We start from the raw sequence: 20,427 nt of genomic DNA, 5'->3' as shown, positions 1-20,427 counted from the left end.
TTTCTCTGTGCGTGCTCCATCATTATGTTTTATTCTGTGAGGACGAGAGAGCACAGAGGTAGAGTGAGAGCAAAGGGAAAGAGATGCAAAGCAGGTTAAATAGAACTAGGCTACTAGATCCGTCCTGTGCTTGTCTTGTCAGTCACACACAGCTTTGTCGATGCTATATTTTAGTTGTCGGCTAGTAATATAGAAATAAAACTAAGAAATGACACTGATATGCTTAAAGTTATATGTACCTTTTCCCTGTGTACAAAGCAATAAATATATATATTTGACCAATACCAATCATTTCCCTCTGTACAAGCAGTTATCAGCCACTGGAGTAGTGTGGTGGCGTTTACCTGCAAAAACACATTGCCCTATTGCTGTACAGAATATTGGTATTTTCACTGTATGTTTTTCGTATATGGGGACGTTTTTGGACAGTGAAAACACCCAAATACAGTGAGTAGAGAGTAAGAACAGATTTTCAAGTTAAGAACACATTGGGATGCGGTGCATTTGCATTAACTTGAAGATCAGTACTTTTTGTCGAGCGACACTCATGTGATGTGATGTGAGTCTTTAAAAGGTATTATGGCATTGCTATATATAAATGTCGTTAACACCGTGTTTTGGCACTTTAGACGTGCAGGCAGAGCTGGACTCGGTGGAGGCTGATCTTCAGGTTGTGGAGCTCGAGATCGCAGAGCTCCTGGAGAAGCAGGTTGAACTGAATATCCGCAGGAAGAGCCTTCTGCGCAGGCTGGAGGAGGCCTGTGATGCTGCCCAGCCCGCAGGGTCCACCTCTTCAGCATCTTCATCGAAGTCATCTGGAGCCGAGCCGGCGATGACCAAGCAAGAGCTGAAATGCTTTGATAATCCTGGTAATATAAAGACAGTGGTTCTTCTACAACCTTTTCATGTCAAGGAATAGGTATATTTGGCCACGGACCCCCATCAGAAAATATTTTGTGCCAGGGACTCCCATGCAAAAATATTCCAAATGTATTACATTTTTGTTTGCGTGTCGCTCCCATGCTCTCTCCATGTTTCCCATCTTTTAATTGTATAGACTATACCAGTCAAAGGCTCATCAAATGGCCCAAAGAAAAGAAGGTGTATGGCGACTATCGACACTTATTTAGTCACAGAGAGGCTAAATCAGGGAACATTTAGTAAAAAAAATGGAAATCCTGTATAAATGTTAACATGGGTAAAGGGTAAAATAAGAAAATGAAATACTTTGAATCCTGTGAAGTGCTGAACAAATAAGGCTATTAACCCATTAAGACCTGGAACTGTGTCATTTTTAGATTTGAGCTAAAAAACATTATTTTACACTTTGGGCTATTCAAAAATAGCAGATATACAAGCTCATAGCGTGGCACCGAGTGCCGCGCTACGAGCTTGTAAATCTGCTATTTTTGAAAAATCGTGAAAATGTGTGCGAACATTTTTAACTAAAATCTTTGCTTCTGGGGGTCTCTGGAACAAAATATTTTTGATGGGGGTCCACGGCCAAATACATATAATTTTGAGGGTCCTTGACATGAAAAAGATTGAGCACCACTGATATAGAAACATACGTTTTTCAGAAAATTGTTGGGATTTAGGAGACATGTAGAATCGGCTTCAGGTCTTAAAGGGTTAATGTAGAGTTGAAGGATATTGTACTACATGACAGAATGAATTACTATGCACTGAAGCAAGGTGTTTGATTCCTATGTAGACATAAGAAGCACAAAATATAGCCTCCTGCAACAATGCAGCCAGATTTAGATACTGTGTAAATTCAAGCATAAGCACCATTCAAGCACCATTGATAGCATGGCATACCAAGTGCTTAAGCCAGGTATTTAAATCCTATCCCTAACATAATGGTGTTTGGCCAGACCTCTTCTACTCCCAAAGTCATGAATACCAGTAGAAATGCTCATGATGCCGGGTTTTATGACTTGTTATGACAGTTTTTTATGTCATGACTAATTTAATAATTAATATAATAATAGCTAATCATTTCATGTACCAGTCAAATAAAGGCTCAGAAAAAGCCCCAAAAATCAGTGTATCCGTGAATGTTATAGCCCTTCTGTGCTTTTATCTTGAACGTTGTAAATCTTTTCTACTTCTACTTCTTCTACTTTACGCTGTAGACTTTTCTTGGTCCAAGGACCTGGAGCAACATCTGAAGGATTCCTTCCAGCTGTCCAAGTTCCGTCCTCTCCAGCTGAGGGCCATCAACCTGACCATGGACGGCAGGGACCTGTTCCTCGTCATGCCTACTGGACGAGGGAAGAGCCTCTGTTACCAACTCCCTGCTCTCTGCTCACAGGGTACTGTACATTTATGGCTCTGTTCCACTACATGATCTGCTCAGAGGGTACTGTACATTTATGGCTCTGTTCCACTACATGATCTGCTCACAGGGTACTGTACATGTATGGCTCTGTTCCACTACATCAGTGGTTCTCAAACATTTTCACGTCAAGGACCCCCAAAATGATATGTATTTGGCTGCGGACCCCCCCCATCTCAAAAATATTTTGTGCCAGGGATTAAAAAAAAATAGCAGATCTTCAAGCTCATAACGTGGCACTCGCTATGAGCTTATATCTGCTATTTTTGAATAGCCAAAGTATAAAATATGGTTAAAGTGGTTAAAATGATTGTGACACCATATTAACCCGTTTTGCTTGGGACCCCCTGCTACCCCTCCAAGGACCCCTGGGGGTCCCCGGACCCCACTTTGAGAACCAATGCACTACATGATCTGCTCACAGGGTAGTGTACATTTATGGCTCTGTTCCACTACATGATCTGAGTGAACCGCGTCGTACCGTGAAACATTTGGGTGATGGATGTGTTTCCATACTCAGAACTTATATTTTCAAAACTGTTTTTGCAAATAGCCGATCTACAAGCTCGCAACGTTTTGAGACGCGCTGTGAGCTTTTATATCGGCTATGTTTTTGTTATTTATTTTAATTACGTACCTCGACCGTGGTTCAGGTTATTGTAACCCATTTCGACTTGACTTCAATTCTAAAAACGCCTTCTAAATCCTGACGTATACTGCAGGTTTAACAGGTCTAATAATAGAAACGAAAACAAAAAAAACACAGAACGTCAGGGCTTCTGGAAAGTTTCAGGTTAGTGAAGGTTCTGGGCTACCCTTTGTAGTGGAAAATAGCTTTTAGACACAGTTTACAATTCATCTTAGATGTAATGCCTCAATGCACTCACACACCACTTTCACACTTCAATGAGTTATCATGTTTGTTCTGCGGTGATGTAACAGGCTTACTTTAACCACTTATGAGGCCTATTTTATACGGTGAGGCGGTGTCACACGACGAAAATAGCTGAGCTTACAAGCTCATACTGTAATGTGTTATGAACTTGTCGATCGGCTGTGTGTTTGTGTGTGTCAGGTTTTACTTTGGTTGTCACTCCCTTGGTGTCGCTGATGGAGGACCAGATCATGTCTCTAACGTCCATCGGTGTGTCGGCCGTCACTCTCAATGCTTCTAGCAGCAAGGTAACTTTTCACAGCCATATTCCCTGATCCTTTATTTTGTCTGGACTTCTTCCTTTTAATGACTCCTCAGGTCCCAACAGCCGCACCCCCGGACTTGCAATCACACTTAAAACTTTCCCAAATTGTACATTTCTAGTTAAAATATAGATAGACAGATTTCTTCATGGAGACTTATATGTTTTGTTTTATATATTTAGATTTTGCAGACATATTACTGTCATATCTTAATAAAATGTTGCTTTTAGCACAAATATGTGCCAATTAAGCTTTATTAATACGTTCACAATATATATGCTATGCAACACATTTAAAGTAAGATTTCATTAATTGAATATTATATTAACTCACTGAGTGCCCAAATTATTATTATCCATTTCTGGCCATTATGATTTTTATTTTTTTATTTTTTCAAAGTAAAAAAAAAGTGCTTAGGAAGCGAGATACAGCCTTTTTCAGTTATAAGTTAAACAAGGAGTGGATGGAGCTGCAAATCTTCAGATAATGATATCTTGAGTTTTTTTTTTCTTTTCCAAAAACACCTGAAACACGTTAATGGCACGTTGCACCATAGCGGTAAAACACGTGAAACACGTTAATGGCACTCAATTAGTTAAGCATTTCATATCACTTTTATGTACTTGTTAGCTTCTAGTTGTTAAAGCTGATTTTTTTTCCCTTTTATTTATTTTATATATCAGTATGAGATTTTTTTTATTTTATATATCAGTATTACATTTATCTTGGTATTTTGGCCCTGACCATGTTGACACATACCCAGGTGGGCCTTGAGTTACAAAAGGTCTACATCACTGTTTCTCAACGTCGGGTCTGGGGCCCACCAGGGGTCCAAATGGACCCTTATGGGTCTGTAACTCTTAAGAGTGAAGAATTTGAACCTTTATTCTTTCTTATTTCTCAGATAAATAGTTCCATTTGTTCCATTTCAAATATAGTAAAAATAGCAGGCCTAGAAGCTCACAATGCATCACATGATAATTTCGCTATATTGATTGTTGTATGTGAAAATGTCCAAATTTCAATTTAAAATATAGCTGCAAGCAGCAATAATACGGGCCAGTGAATGCAGAAAGAAAAAAGAAAGAAGCAATGATGAGTAATATGCACAATAAGCCATAGAAACATAGAAGACTGAACTTGAGAGAAAGAAGACCATGCAATTAACTTGAGCATTTTAAACCCTCACTAACCCTAACCTCAGTAAAACAACGCCTAAGCCTATCCTCAAGAAACACTATGTGTAAACCTAAGAATGCCAAATGCCAAATCATGATTCGTCCATTATGAACCAAGCCTCTGTGTCCCGAACTACTCTAGATCACTGGTTCACAAACCATTGAGCAATAAAGTAATTTTGTCTCCTCGGAACGAAAACTAGTGAAAGTAGCCGATCTACAAGCTCACAAAGGGTTGCTATCTGAAAAGTTGTGTGATTGTAGATCGGCTATTTTCACAATGAAGTATGTCACACATTGTAAAAACATACTCTCAAATAAGCATTTCATGTTATCTTTAAAAATTGCACATGCATTATTTGATGCAGTCATGTTTTGTGCGATGCAATGAAAAGTGGAATGACCCACCCACAGACAGACAGACAGACACACAGACAGACAGACAGACAGAGTGATCAGACCACGAAAGTTGTCGGGCATGAAGAGACGCATGTGTGTATCAAAGTTTCATGGCTGTAGGTCAAACAGGGCATGAGTTGTACCTGTTCAAAGTTGGCATTTTCAATTGAGTGCTATAGCGCCACCTTTTGATGAATGAGTGTTAGATTTATTTCTTGATAGTTTTTCATGACCATCTATCATATGGCTGAGTTTCGTAAAAAGCGTATGCACGGTTTAGCCAGAACTGCGAAAAGTGGCAGAAGGAGAAGCGGAATAATGCCAATCTTAAAACGGAGCCCAGCTCAGTGCCTGAGCTCTGGACCCATAAAAAATAAGTAATTTGAATACTTAATTATTTTCAAAAGCAAGTACTCCAGTACTTTATCTCTAGTAGTACAAATTTAACTGAGCAACTTTCACTTGAGTACTTAGTCCACCTCTGGTAAAAGAGTTTATTATTATATGAATGTTCTTCACAATGGAGACAGACTGAAATGCATTGCACGGGTAAACACAATTATGTTTAATGTACTTTTATTATGGACACCCAGTACAAGACAAGTCAGGGGTTGAATCAGACAGTCCACTCATTCGGAGCAGGCTGTACGAAGTGCACAAACAGAAGGATAAGAATGAGAACATGCCGTGTCAGCCCATCTATACCTATAGTTTGTAACCACACAGTTGTGAGATTCACCACCATTTGGATCTTCATGCCACCACATGGTGTGGCTCACTTTGGAGCCATCAGACCACATCCACACGCCGTCGCTGTGAATGTCCCTCAGTCCATTCCAGTTGTATGCATTTGTTGGATCATACTTCTGGATCAGGCTCAGGATAGTCGTGCTCCTTCTCACAGTGGATGGACACCAGGTTGGCGTCCTGAGACACGCAGTTCATCTCTGCTTGGGACCAGGTCATAGGTGTAGCGACGTACTTAGGTGTAGCGATCGTTGAAGCTGAGCCAGGACATTGGACAGTCTCCACGCTCTAGCTTCACCTCAGCCAAGGGATTGGTGTGCGTGGTGCCTACACACAAGAAAAATAAATAAAAGTGGAAGTGCCAACAACAGAGAGAGGGAGAGCAAGGATTCTTTTTTAAAAATAAAATTATGTCGAAAGAAAAATCAAAGATATCTACATATACTGTATACACATAATATGAAAAAGCAGCAGGTACCTTAGACATAAGGTGCAACCATATGGCCATATGGAACCATTTGGCCTTTTAAAGACGTTTGTTTTGTGATCCCCAGGGGTCCTTAAGGGGGTTCCTGGGGGTCCCAAGCTAAATGATTTATAACTAGAAAAAGTGCTCCTCGGAGCACAGGTCTCCGCCAGGTCAGGTAGGTTATTGTGGGCCAGCAATGTTCAGAATTTGCCAATCAGGATGGAATATAAAAAATCGGACGGAACCATCTTGATCACTTGACTATAGAGATAATGTGTACTGATTTGCATGATGTTTGGACAAAATGTGTAGGAGTAATATAAAAAATAAGAATCGGCCTCCTGGTGGCGCTATAATAGGGCAATGTGAAAAGGGTGGCGTTTGTTCTTCAACGTAGTGCGAATGTGCGTGCAAAGTTCCACCCCAATCGGACGCTGCGTTCATGATTTGCGTCATTTTGTTCAAAACGGGCCACTCCTGCAAACTTTAGATGTCAATGTTAGCCAATCAGGATGGAATATGAAAAATCAAATAGACCCATATTGATCACATGACTATAGAGATCATGTGTACCGATTTGCGTGAAATTTGGATAAAATATGAAAGCTTAATCTCAAAATATGTGTTTTACATAAGTCGGCCTCCTGGTGGTGCTATAAAAGGCTAATGTGAAAAATGCAGGGCAGATGTTTTTCCTTGGCCTCTAGGGAGTATGCGTGCAAAGTTTCACGCAGATCGGTGCAGTTACAGTTAAAAATGCAAATTGGCCTTTTTATAGCGCCACCATGAGGCTGATTTGAAAACGTTCAAGTGGCATTTGTTCCTCGGCCTAGTGGGAATGTGCGTGTGAAATTTCACGGAAATCGCAAGCTGCGTTCATGATTTGAGGCATTTTGTTCAAAATGGACCAATCCTGCAAACTTTGGAAGCCAACCTTAGCCAATCAGGATGGAATGTGGAAAATCAGACAGATCCGTGTTGATCACATGACTATAGAGATACTGTGTACCGATTTGTGTGATGTTAGGATAAAATCTGTAGGAGTAATATAAAAAAATGGGTTTTGCAGAAATCGGTCTCCTGGTGGCGCTATAACAGGCCCATGTGAAAAATTTGGGGCAGAGGTTCTGAATTGGCATCCAGGGAGTGTGTGTGCACAGTTTCGCAGCGACCGGGCCAACGGTGCCTGAGATTAGCTGTTCACAGACAGATGGACGGACGGACGGACAGGGGGTAAAACATACTCTCTCGCCATGCCTTTCGGCCTGGCGGAGACAATTAGGATGGACCCTTAGAGTTTTGTAACTTTGAGAGTGCACAAATGGGTCCATTTGGTTTTCCAGAGATAAAAAGCTTTTGTGAAATGGGGGTCAGGCTAATGTAATGTACAGTATATCAAACTGGGTGCCCTTGAAAGAAAGAAAAAGGTTTGAGAACCACTGCCATGTGGAATCGTATAGCATTTTAAAGAACAATTTAAGAACCATTATTTTACTGTACCTAGTGCCACGCCCAGCAAGCACAGGAGTTGAGGAATCAGGAGCATGTCAGCTTGGGGATCGGGGTCTTCTTGAAGGGTGTGTGTCAGTGGAGCTTGGATCGGGGTCTTCTTGAAGGGTGTGTGTCAGTGGAGCTTGGATCGGGGTCTTCTTGGGGTGCGTGTTGCTGTCTGTGTGTCTTGCAGACGTAAAGGCCGTCTGTCTTTTTATCTGCTCCACATGAGGGCGTCTTCACAGCTGGCATCATTTGATTGGCCATAGTGCATTAGCAGCTGTGGCGTTCACATATTCTTTTGACCCACCTTTTTACACACACAAATAAAACCAAATGGGTTACATTTGTACACTCTCAAAGCTGAGGATTTGACATTGTAGATTGGGTTACTTACTAGAGATAAAAATGACATCAAAGGGGGGTCTGTGGCCTAATTCATATTAAACTGGGGGTCCTTGAAATTCAAAAATCATCCCTTATGGGTGTCCCCCCTGGCTCTTTTCAATCGAGGTCTGTGTACTAATATGTATCAATTTGGGGTTCCTTGCACAGTGAGCAGATGCCCTTGTTTCAAGCTGGGTGTCCCGAGTCCTGACAAATATCTGTAAAACATTGTACTAAAATGTCTCTGTTTTCAACACTCTCTACAAATTGTCCTGGTTGGTACTGTACCAAATATATCAGATCTTTAATCCACCTGCATCATTCATTGTGAGCTTGAAGATCAGCTATTTGTGCTATTAAAAGAGAAATGTTGACAAATTTGCCCAAAATGGGGACACCAGGGTTACATATCAGACAGTCTATGTTCCCCAAAACGATTTGATGGAGGTGGGGGTGGGGGGTCTCTCGTTCAATACACTGATATATGATTATACAGTGGTGTAAATAAATATGGCAGCAAGTATAAAAAAGAGTATAAAAAATAATCAATTACTTCTATCAAAAAGTGAAGTATTATTACTTTAACGTTATTGCCCTTTCCACTGCTACTGTGCTAGTGGTTCATAAATCTAGCACCTGTGGTGTTCTCTCTCTCTCACTCACACACACACACACACACACACACACACACACACACACACACACACACACACACACACACAACAGAGAGAGTGGGGTTTGCGATTATGCGATGCTTTGGAAGAATGAATTCTTCTACTGGAGTCTATGGATTCATGTCTTTCACAATGAAGAGACACATTCAATGCATAAGTAAACAAACTGCTTTAAAAATGAGATGTAGCCTGGCATTGGCCAGACTGATAACGTGGATTCACTCTCATGTTCCTCCCCGGTATCACTAGCCTGGCATTGGCCAGACTAATATTGTGGATTCACTCTCACCTTCCTCCCCGGTATCAGTCTGGTCTTCGGCCCATAGGGGGAGAGTATGAGAAATCAAAAAATAATCGGGCCAATCAGTGACTGCGTTTCAACTGCTGTCCGTACAGTGAAAAGCATCAAAATCTTTTTCTGATTTCTCATACTCGCTCCCTATGGGCCGAAGTCCAGACTGATACCAGGGAGGAACCTGAGAGTGAATCCACGTTATCAGTCTGGCCAATGCCAGGCTAGTGGAGATGCAGTCCAACGGAATCCAATGGAGCCGTTGGACCGATCGGTGTGAGACTTTGCACGCACACTCCCAGTAGGCCAAGGAAGAAGCTCTGCCCAAAATATTTCAAATTGGCCTCATGGTGATGCTATATTAACTATAATTACCCAGGTTCCAGGATAGAAATAAATTAATCTGTATTTGCAGCCATACTGTATGTGAGACAGTCAGTCAGGCAGGCCGTTTTGCATCGCTTTGTTCTTGGCTCTCGCCTCCAAATTCAAAGCTTCCTTGTTTACCTTTTATGGTGTAATAATTATTATGATCCAATACACACGCTCTCTGGTCCAGAGTTGTTTTATGTCCATAATCTTTCAGATTTACCAGTCAAGATACAGAAAACACACAGTCAGTGTGGACTTTGTCTGATCTTCTGTCTAAAGAGATTTTCACTGGAAGAGATTTTCGAATGTAGATGAAACCCTTTTGGTGTCGTTCCAGGAACACGCTAAGATGGTCCTGGCTGGAATGACCGACACGAACGCTCCCTTCAAACTGGTGTACGTGACTCCAGAAAAGATAGCCAAGAGCAAGCTGCTCATGTCTCGGCTGGAGAAGGCCTACAACGCAAACCGCCTCAGTCGCATCGCTGTGGACGAGGTGCACTGCTGCAGCCAGTGGGGCCATGACTTTAGACCTGGTACAGTATTTTTGTTATTTTATATTCTCCCACAGTCAATATGGGGGATTTATGTAGTTCAATGTTTGGTATTATGCATGAAAAAACATTTTACAGAATGTCATTGTCAATGTACTGTAAATAGAAGCAAGTATAGTTGGCCTTTAGGAATGTGATGATGGGAAAATTGCGATATTATACAATATTATTGCGATAATGTACATAATGCTTAAAACCCCTAAAATGCCACTTTTGTTAACCACTTGCACCCCAGCATCCATACTCTGGGGGAAACATTAGCCAAAAATTGCAAGATGTACAAGCTCATAACGCGGTGCGTTGCAGCGCGTTGTGAGCTTGTACATCTTGCTATTTTCCACGAAGAGATCTGGTCTAGACGGAAAGTAGCGGTCCAAGTACAAGTACAGAGCCAACTCAGGTCCAGTGTATGACAGACAATTTCACGATACATTAAAATCTCCGCGATGTAATTATTGTGAGCGTTTTCTATCGCGATAAACGCTAACAACGAGTACCGCCCCATTCCCTACTGGTCATAGACGTGTTGATTCTCTCTTCTTGTCCAGACTATAAACTGTTGGGCATCCTGAAGAGGCAGTTCCCCAACGTCCCGCTGCTGGGGCTGACGGCCACGGCCACCAGCAGCGTTCTGAAGGACTGTCAGAAGATCCTGTGTGTGCCTCAGCCAATCACCATCACCGCCTCCTTCAACAGAACCAACCTCTTCTACGAGGTGAGCTCTGCTGTGGCTGCAACCGTAGTCCATGCACAAACACCTCGCCTGTGTGCCACCTGCCTGCGATGCACAAAAAACACACAGTAGTCTACTCACTGTACTATCTAAACTAGGAATGCAAATTAGCAATCCGATCTATAATCAATAGTTGATTCACCTTATCGATCAATCATCAATGAATTGATAAGCGGAGATATTCCTGAGAACCTGAATTTACCATTACTAGTACCAACTGCTTAGTAGCACCTGGCTGAGATAGAGACGATGCTGAAAATACTGGTGTTTAAATTAACGTAACAACGATTGTCCCTGTAAACAACACAGATTTGTTTGTTTCTCAGGTTCGACAAAAAGACTCCAATAACGATGTGGCCATTAGCGACATCTCGTCACTGATCATGAATCGATACAAGGATCAGTCAGGTACTGTGGCAGTACTACTGTATGCTTAAAGTAGCTCTGGTCAATAGCGTTGGCGAGTTCTCTTTAATGCTACAACAGGGACTATGTATTTCCTCATTGACCAGGTTAACCATGTCTATACATGGTCTACACTTTAGCAAAAATGAACAATATACTTTCACTACTCACTGAAACTAAGACTTGTAGGTTGATGAAAGCCTTTTCTCAACTGTGGGAAGATGATTATAATAAAATAAAATAAAATCCACCAGAGACTGATACATATATTCACTCAATCCTGCCATGTAATCATGTATGATCCGGTCAATAGAAAATGCCATTGGCAAAAAAAGTGGATTTTACACAACAATAAGGAAATCCGTAGTCCTTGGCATAGCGTTAGGGAGAACTCGCTAACGCTGTGGACAAAAGGCTCCAATCAAAAATCAGATCTTTCAAATTTATCTTATACATCTATATACTTTATTTACACAATGCCATATTTCAAATTTCAATCCATGTTTTGTAGTTCATCATACAGTCATATACAAATGCCTCCTAAAAGCTGTGTTTTTATTCTCTTTTTTTCATTGTGGCAGGCATCGTATACGTGTTTTCCCAGAAGGATGCGGAGGCGGTGTCGTCAGACCTTCAGAAGCAGGGCATCCTGGCTTTTCCCTATCACGGCAGCATGTTACCCGAAGACAAGTCACGAGTTCACCGCAAATGGACCTCCAACAAGATCAAAGTACTCTCTCTGCAACCGCACACCAGGGTTATCTTACAATACATGCATGAAATCTCTGTATCTCTGTATACGTGCGTACGCATGTCTGTACGTCCTCCTGTTATTCACGTATCTCTGTGTGTTTGTCCTTCAGGTGGTGGTCGCGACGGTGGCATTCGGCATGGGCATCGACAAGCCTGATGTTAGATTTGTCATCCACCACACCCTCAGCAAGTCCATCGAGAACTACTACCAGGAGAGTGGACGGGCAGGTAGGCACACATTATTGTCGAGAAGTATTTTTTTAGTTGCTTCTACTGGATCTTTAATATGCAATTACGTATGCAGTATAACATACCAAAAATAGCTGATCTATCGCATCTTTGACGCGTTGAGAGCTTGTACATCGGCTATTTTTGGTGCAGGACACTCATACAACAAAGTATAAATTAGACTAGCTGCTTGTTTGAGGCCTTTCTTTATTGAGACTGTGGAGATCTGATTTATTATCTCATTATCTCTCTCGGTCTCTGTCCTGCCCCCGGTGTCCAGGCAGAGACGATCGTCCAGCCGACTGCATCCTATACTTCGGTTTCGCCGACATTTTTAGGATCAGCACCATGGTGGTGATGGAGAACGTGGGCCAGAAGAAGCTGCTCCAGATGGTGGACTACTGCCAGAATGTGGACAGGTAGCATACACGCATGCATATTACTATCCATGTCACGAGGCGACATCAAAAGCAATTTTTCATTTAAAACCTTTTGTTGTTGCCATTTTTAACCCCAACCCCTAACCGTAAAGGCCAAATGCACAATCTTAACGCTGACCCCTACCTAATGCTTTTACTAATTACTGTATAGTAATTGCTCTAAAAATCTTTCTTAGCCATGAAAATGACCTTTTCCCTCAAGGGGACCAGAAAAAAACCTGGTAAAGGCCAACTATGGCCGAAACGTTGTACCATGTAATTTGTTTTGTGTTTTATACTAAACTAAACACTTAGGAGCAATGCTGTTGTGCAGACTTTTATTCTTTTGAATTGTCACTCTGTGTCCAGCACCAGCAACGAACTGGATGTGCGCAACCCCCTGTTTTGAACCCCATAAGTTTGTTTGGTTTTACTTTGACATTTTTGTCTCCACGCGGATAGTAATACAAGTGTACTCACACACGTACTGTACACACGAACTGTACACACAGGGGCGCACACACACACACACACACACACACACACACACACACACACACACACACACACACACACACACACACACACACACACACACACACATACCGTAAGGACATAAACATGTGTGTGAGCGTCTGCGTCTCTTGACTTGTGTTGAAGGTGTCGGCGGTCTCTCATGGCGGTTCACTTCGATGAGGTGTGGGACGATGAGGGCTGCAATGACATGTGTGATGCCTGCCGTCATGGAAAAGGTGTGCATGTGTGTGTCTAGGGCTGTCACGATCATGACATTTTACGTGATGATTAATTGTCACCTAACTATTTGCTATTAACGATTGAATTGCGTTATTGGCATTAAATATTGGAACATTTTAATACAATTTTAACTACTACTGCTAGCCACTCTACCCTTAAATTGATATCATTTTTTAATGGAGTTCACTAATTAGCACCAGCTTCCCTGCGGTCAGCAGCCAGGTATCCTTGTCTTTGACATACCAGCACCTCAAATATGAGTGCATATTTTTGCCGTTTGTCAGTTAGCAAAATAACACGGTGGGGATCAAGCCTTCCCTCAAGAATTGATTAACCTTTGGGGTGAAAATGTCAAATAATTCATTGTGCATGATTCATAATAAAGTGACTGTTAGTCAAAATAACTTAAGAACGCATTGGTTGGATTTTCATCCAACTTGGAGGGAATTTAATGATCAGTCCCAAAGAGATGGTTAGCGTTTGGGTCCAAAAGGGTAAAGGTCAAAATGACAATCACTCATATCTTGGGTGGAAATGGCATTTAGCTGACACACTGGCGTAGTGTTGGCAGAGGTATTCCCTCTACTGAGTGCATTTTAGTTTTTGATTTAACCCATTAAGACCGGGAAAGCCTATACATTGTTACACGTTTGAAACCGGGAAAGCATCTGTGTCATTTTAGATGTTGCTATGTATTTAGCAACAGGATTTTTTACCACATTTTTTGAATAAAAGGTAAAAGTTTTTCGGAAAACTTAAAATCGGCCCGGGTACAAAAGGGTTAAACTGTGTGTGTCACTATTTGATCTTGATTTATTTTATTTTATTGAATGACCGTGTAATGTCCTGCACTGCAGACTGCGCCACTGTAGACATCACGCAGCATGCGCGGGACGTGCTGCAGATCGTGGAGCTGGCAGCGTCCAGCGATGAGAAGATGACTCCTCTGAAGGTGGTGGATACGTGGATGGGGAAAGGCCCCGCCAAGCGCAGGAAGATGATCCAGATCACGTCCATGTCCCGGCTAGAGGCAGAGGCTATCATCGTCCGCATGCTGCTGCTGGGTTACCTCAGGTACTGATCAACACCTGTGTACGTTGCTGTTTCCCAAACAGTGGGTCGGGACCCATGTTTGAACCTTTAAGTAAAGTGTTACCTGGCTGGCAGTTATAATGTGCTGTTCTGCTGAGCGTATAATAAATTATGACCAGCGCTTAATAATAATACTTAATAAACCTTTTAATAAGTTGTTATGCATGATTATAAACATTTATAATGAGTGTTAAGCATTATTTAAGTGCATTATAATGTATTATAAATGCGCCTTAACAGTCTTACCTTAGTACATCTGCAGTAGTTGTAGGTGTAAGTATTTAAATGCACTTTTCCATTACGCATTGGAACCAAATTCCCAGTTTCAAAGAACTAGATTTTGAATACCCGTTGTGTTTCTGATGGTGTCTCAGTGAGGATTTCAGCTTCACCCCGTACACCACCCACTTCTACCTGAAGGTGGGACGCAAAGCCCCCCTGCTGAAGAGCCAGAGTCACACCTTGTGCATGACAACCAGGAAGGCAGGGGCTGAATCTGCCACGGTCAGTCTCACACACACACACACACACACACATACAAATCTGCACCCATAAAAGGTGTACGGCAAACTGTACTGGTGGAAACTAGGATTGCAATATCGATATTATTGGACCATGGAAACAGCCGGTTCTCGGATATTGTCCGATATTTCATTATCGTGCATCCCTGTGTACAACACCATCAATAGATGAGTACTGGCACAGTAAGAAAGTAATAGCCAGCACTCCAAAGTCCTTCTGGCACTTTTAATTCATAGATGCACGGACAGCATACACAGATGCGTTTTGTGAGCCGTGCACCCGGCAAACTGCATTACAGTATATACATACTGAGTGTGCTCGTTTTCTAGATGAGTACTGTCCTCATAGTATAGGTGACACTTCTCCACTCTTTCCAAATTAAACTATTTTTCGTTGCTGTCGGGCAGAAAACGTATATTTAAAATGGCAGATCAACAAGCTGCACTGCAAAGTGTTGCGAGCTTGTAGATCTGCAATTTTTTCTACTTATGCGTGGGTTTTACGAAAAAAATTACCATTAAGTAGGTCGGGAGAGGCTTATTGTACAGTAGGTATCAGCCGATAACGCAGGAGTCTGTCCCTGTTATAATGCGCTAGACCCCTGGGAGATGGGTTGCTGAGGTGGGATGGCACACCTACCATCAGCTCTCAGTACTTAGCGCACGACTTGCTGCACCCAAGCCGTGCTACTTACTGTATACGCCGAGTTGGCGGTGCTCGGTTCCGAACCCATGATGACCTTGTGGTCCAAAGGCTACCCGGACACCAATGAAAAGTATTAACTAAATAATAACTACATTGGATCCATTGGTTCTTTTACCATTTTCTGAAAAGTAACGTTTTTGGACATACAAGGTTTCCACCCGACAGCAACAATACGTTTTGTATTTCTTGGTGTGCTCTTGGTTGTGAAGTATTTGAAATGTGAAGTAATTTGTCCCTATCCATTCTGTTCTCGCTGTGAACCTTTCTCTAACCAGTTTCTCCTCTTTTCCAATGTGTGAGTCCATGTGTCTTCCCTCCATGTAACTTTAAAATGTCTACTCTTCACGCATTTTCTAAATGTGTCCCCCCTCCAAAAAAAATAAACACATTCCAATTCCAACAAGGTAAGTCAACAGCAATGGTTGTCAAACATTTTCAGTATAAGGTCGAACCCCCAAATAAATGTGTATAAATACATATTTATTGATTTGATTTTACAGTATTAATTAATTTTTACTGGCGACCCACTTTGAGAACCTCTTCCAGTACAGTAACCGAACAGTTGAACGGTTTTAAGATGTTGATGTGTGACCTTTACATTGTACAGAGTCATGATCCATCAATCCATGTAAGCTGTTAGACTCTCAGTGATGTATTGTGTATTCTTTATCATTGCATATTCGCTTTCTTCAGTCTTTTCAGATGCTATCATAATTCACCACCACACAAATGATAATTAGCACCATAACAAATTGCTAGACTGTAGAATGAATCCCTGTAGCTCACGTAGATTTAATACTATTCTATCTACACATGTAAAAAACAGAGAGCTCTTCATGTGTTTTTGTTTTCATTTGATTTCTTTCTTTCTTTCTTTCTTTCTTTCTTTCTTTCTTTCTTTCTTTCTTTCTTTCTTTCTTTCTTTCTTTCTTTCTTTCTTTCTCTAGGTCTTTCTTTCTTTCTTTCTTTCTTTCTTTCTTTCTTTCTTTCTTTCTTTCTTTCTTTCTTCAGATTTGTCAACTGTCCTCCAGTTCACATCTGGATGTCAGCTGTACTTCCAACATGGATGACATGTTTCCCAAAAGCATCACAACACTACCGTCATCTTTTTTACTGTTAAACTAAGGGAGTCACAGTATTGCATAGATTTACACAGCAATTTCATGAATATGAAAAATAGAGATTCCCAACTGCCTAGAATCCCTATTCTGGGGGCGAACATTCTGCAAAAATAGAAGGTCTATAGGCTTGCAGATCGGCTGTTTTCAGCACAGAGATTTGGTGTAGAGGGAAAAAAGTCCAAATACTGGGGGACGCCAGTCAACTAAGTATATAGACCAGGTTTCTTTTATTAAATGGTGTATAATAGCAGATAGTTTAAGGTATTTCTAAGAACAGATTAGATATTGTGTCAAAACATTGGTTCTACTATTGGTAACCAACAGTAGAACCAACAAATTAGAGTGTAAAGATGCTTTTGGGAACTCTAGCTGTCTACTCTGACCTCCAGACTGTAATACTATCCTTATCCCACCTCCCATCCCTCCTGTTGACCGTATTCCCCACGGCAGCTATTTTACTTACAGCAGTGGTTCCCAAACAATGGGTCGGCACCCATTTTTGGTTCACAGACCCATTTTGATGGGTCGTGAGTAAATATCCCTTTTTTCCATTTCCTAAAATTTTTGTAAAATGATTTTCAAAGATTTTCAAAAAACAAAGTCTATTTATTTTTTTCCCCAAAAAACTTAATTCAAAAAGGAGATCTAAGAAATTCAATGAAAAAAAAAAGCACATCCTTGAGCTTGTATATCGGCTATTTTTACTTTGGGTTCCGGGGAGACATCAAGTTTCTCTTTTGGGCCTCGAGCTAAAAAGTTTGGGAACCACTGAGTACAGTGCCTTTTGCACTAGCAAACCACCCATAGTTTTCATTAGGTATTCTGTTTCCACTGACATTAGCTAGCCTAACGCGCACGTCGTTGTCAAGTAAGTACTATGTACAATTTGGAAACGGGTGATAACCTATTCCGTTCACTGCTGCTGCTCGGTGTGCCTGCCTCGTTGTCAAGTGATGTAATCACAGCGATGGTGAGTGCGGTTTGTGAAATCTGCTGGTGCAAAAGGCATAACACACGGTTATGACGTAAGAGAAAAATGTCCACCGGGTGATGTTCCTCCCGCTGGTATTTTCTAGCTACTTCCTTCACTCCATTCAGCTCTGTAGGAGGCAGGCTGTCCCAGGTAAAATAAACAAAAACAAAATACTTGTTGTTAATCACATACAGGTTAAAGCCTCAGGTGCGAGTGACCAGAAAAAGGCCAAAGAGCGAAAGAGAGCACTTGAGAGTTCTGGAGCCCCCCCTGTTGCCAAGAAGGTCAAGAAAGACCTCCTCTAGGCCCCCCCCCCTCCCTCCCCTACTCGGAAGACAAGATTGGAAAAAGTACAGTCGCCCAATTCTCTTGTTTTGTCTTACAGCTACTGGCATGGTGTTGTCTGGGTTTTCGCTTACTGACGTTTAACCACATGAACCCTAGTGTCCCTAATCTGGGGGTGAACATTCGGTGAAAATAGTTGATCTACACACTCACAACGTGTTGCGTTGTGAGCTTGTAGATCGGCTATTTTCAGCGAAGATAGTGGTTGTAGAGGGGAAAAAGGTGGAGGCCTAGTATAGACCACTGGGGGACTCTGGTCATCTAAGTATATAGGGTTTAAACCCTCTAGACCTAGTAAACTGGACCAGAGTTGGCTCTGTACTAGGTACCGCTCCCCTCCCCTCCCTGTTTACACCAAATATCTTCGCCAAAAATAACCGATCTACAAGCTCACAACGCGTGTAGATCTGCTATTCCTTTGGCTAATGATCCCTTCCCAGAATATGGAGTTCAAGTGGTTAAACTTGGATTAGGCCATTCAAGCTGATTATTTGGGCCTGGATGACGAGCTAAAATTGAGAATAATTGTTCCTTTTCAATTCTCTAACGATGCATGGTTTCATTCATACCACCGCTCCTAACCAGCGCTTTGCATAACTGTTGCTCATGGTTCCTGGTCCCATCATGCCTTGCTCTCTGTGTATGGGTCCTGTCTCTGCTCACGCATCTTCCATTAGAGAGCATGCGTCCACTAACACCGCATCGCACTAACACGACTCTGTCACTCACTGGGTGTATAGAGAGAGGTTGGCCACATTGTTATCGCTTAGGTTCTGATCCCGACCGGCAAGTTGAAGGTAGGGCAAGTGAATCTTTTTACTTAAATAGCTCTATATTCTGATTGTACTCATTGCTATACAGTAGAATGTTTGTTCAGTAACGGGGGTCTCCCTGTCTCTCCAGCTCTTTTAGTAAAGAGAGAATGCTTTTTCAGGTCGGGATAACAATTTTATCCAATCAGAAAAGAGAACTCACACGGGATATTGGATAAACAAGTGAAATTGGAATTTTATTTTGTTTGTTAAAGAGCTGGAGAGACGGTGAGTATCCTGTTACTGAACAAACACTATTGAAACGATTACTATCACAATATAGTGCTTTGTTTATTAACCAAAAAATATCACTTACCCAACCCTTAACCCAAGAGAACCTATAACTATCTCCTGTCATAATATAACCTTAGCCATGGCATCCCTATTTTGGGTAAAATAAATAATAATATTAATAAAATGTGTTTTTTTTTCAACATTTCTCCAAATTGTTCGAAAATTGGCGATCCACAAGCTCACAACAGCTTGTAGATCAGCTATTTTCGGGATAGCCATAGTTAAGTGGTAACAAAGTTAATAAATAGCTTCTCTATATGCAATGCATGCAAATGGCTGTGCGGGTTGTTTGAATGAACCACCTTTCCTGTTGTTGGCCACTGACTTGTTTTTTTTTTTATTGTTCCAGGAGGAAACATCAGCTATCGAGGCCAATGAAAAAGAGGTAAGCATGACCTTTGACCCCGTTACGGTGGGCAGCGACAGCCCCCCGCCATCCAAACGCAAACTAATAAAGGACCAGAGGAACTTGGCCAGGAAAAAGGACTCTAACCCAATTTGTCAATTAGTGAAGCGCACAGAGAGACGGACAGACATAGTTGAGGAAAGTAGAAGGCCCAGTCATGTTGAACACATAGTTAGTCTGGACATTGAGGTTAACGTCAAAGTGAATGTAGATGGCATCGCGGGGGAACAAATGCCACCGCCGCCAGTCAAACCCAACTCCAAAAGAAAATCCACCACCCCTCAGAGACAGAGACGGAAACCCCGTGCCTACGCGGTGGCCACGGACGTTCCTGCTCCACCCTCGGATGCTGCACTTACTTGCGCCGACCAGCAGAGGCCGCCCGCGTTGGTCAGCGCTCCATCCCAGGTCTCCGTCATCTCCGAGACAGCGGTGGAGGAGCTCTCCGACCTAAGGAGCTACTACAGCAGACAGCTGAGAAGGATAAACTGCATTTCCCATGAGCACCTGGGGCAAGGCTCGGAGCCCGGGGTGTTGGCGTGCATCCGGGAGCCACTCCGGAGCCTCCGCCTGCCCCGCGGCGCGACCATTGCCCGCACCGCGCGGAACCTGTGGACTCGAGTCAGCGGCAGGCGGAAGTTGATCCACAGGTGACTATAATCACATGAATGCACTTTGGCCAAATTTGAATCATGGAACATTAAAAAGCCTTTCACTGATATGCATCCATATAGCTCATATCGTCACTGTCTGGTGGAAACC

General features: G+C 42.1%; 1 protein-coding gene across 2 annotated transcripts in view; it reads left to right on the top strand.

Annotated features, from left to right (window-relative positions):
* recql (RecQ helicase-like) overlaps positions 1-19,739 on the top strand; it is a 20,735-nt gene extending 996 nt beyond the window's left edge. For both annotated transcript variants that reach the window (XM_080421517.1, XM_080421518.1), the window contains 14 exons: positions 630-869; positions 2,139-2,318; positions 3,417-3,523; positions 9,885-10,083; positions 10,650-10,816; positions 11,161-11,242; positions 11,821-11,969; positions 12,103-12,220; positions 12,501-12,639; positions 13,300-13,391; positions 14,253-14,469; positions 14,862-14,991; positions 18,003-18,158; positions 19,609-19,739. In XM_080421517.1, coding sequence (XP_080277643.1) covers positions 630-869; positions 2,139-2,318; positions 3,417-3,523; positions 9,885-10,083; positions 10,650-10,816; positions 11,161-11,242; positions 11,821-11,969; positions 12,103-12,220; positions 12,501-12,639; positions 13,300-13,391; positions 14,253-14,469; positions 14,862-14,991; positions 18,003-18,113 — 1,931 coding nt within the window. In that variant the 3' untranslated portion in view covers positions 18,114-18,158; positions 19,609-19,739. The remainder of the gene's footprint in view (positions 1-629; positions 870-2,138; positions 2,319-3,416; positions 3,524-9,884; positions 10,084-10,649; positions 10,817-11,160; positions 11,243-11,820; positions 11,970-12,102; positions 12,221-12,500; positions 12,640-13,299; positions 13,392-14,252; positions 14,470-14,861; positions 14,992-18,002; positions 18,159-19,608) is intronic.
* Positions 19,740-20,427: the final 688 nt, after the last annotated feature.

Source organism: Gymnoscopelus braueri, assembly GCF_963280865.1.
Source record: "Gymnoscopelus braueri genome assembly, chromosome: 23".
NCBI lineage: Eukaryota > Metazoa > Chordata > Actinopteri > Myctophiformes > Myctophidae > Gymnoscopelus > Gymnoscopelus braueri.
This window is presented reverse-complemented; position numbering and strand designations above follow the sequence as displayed.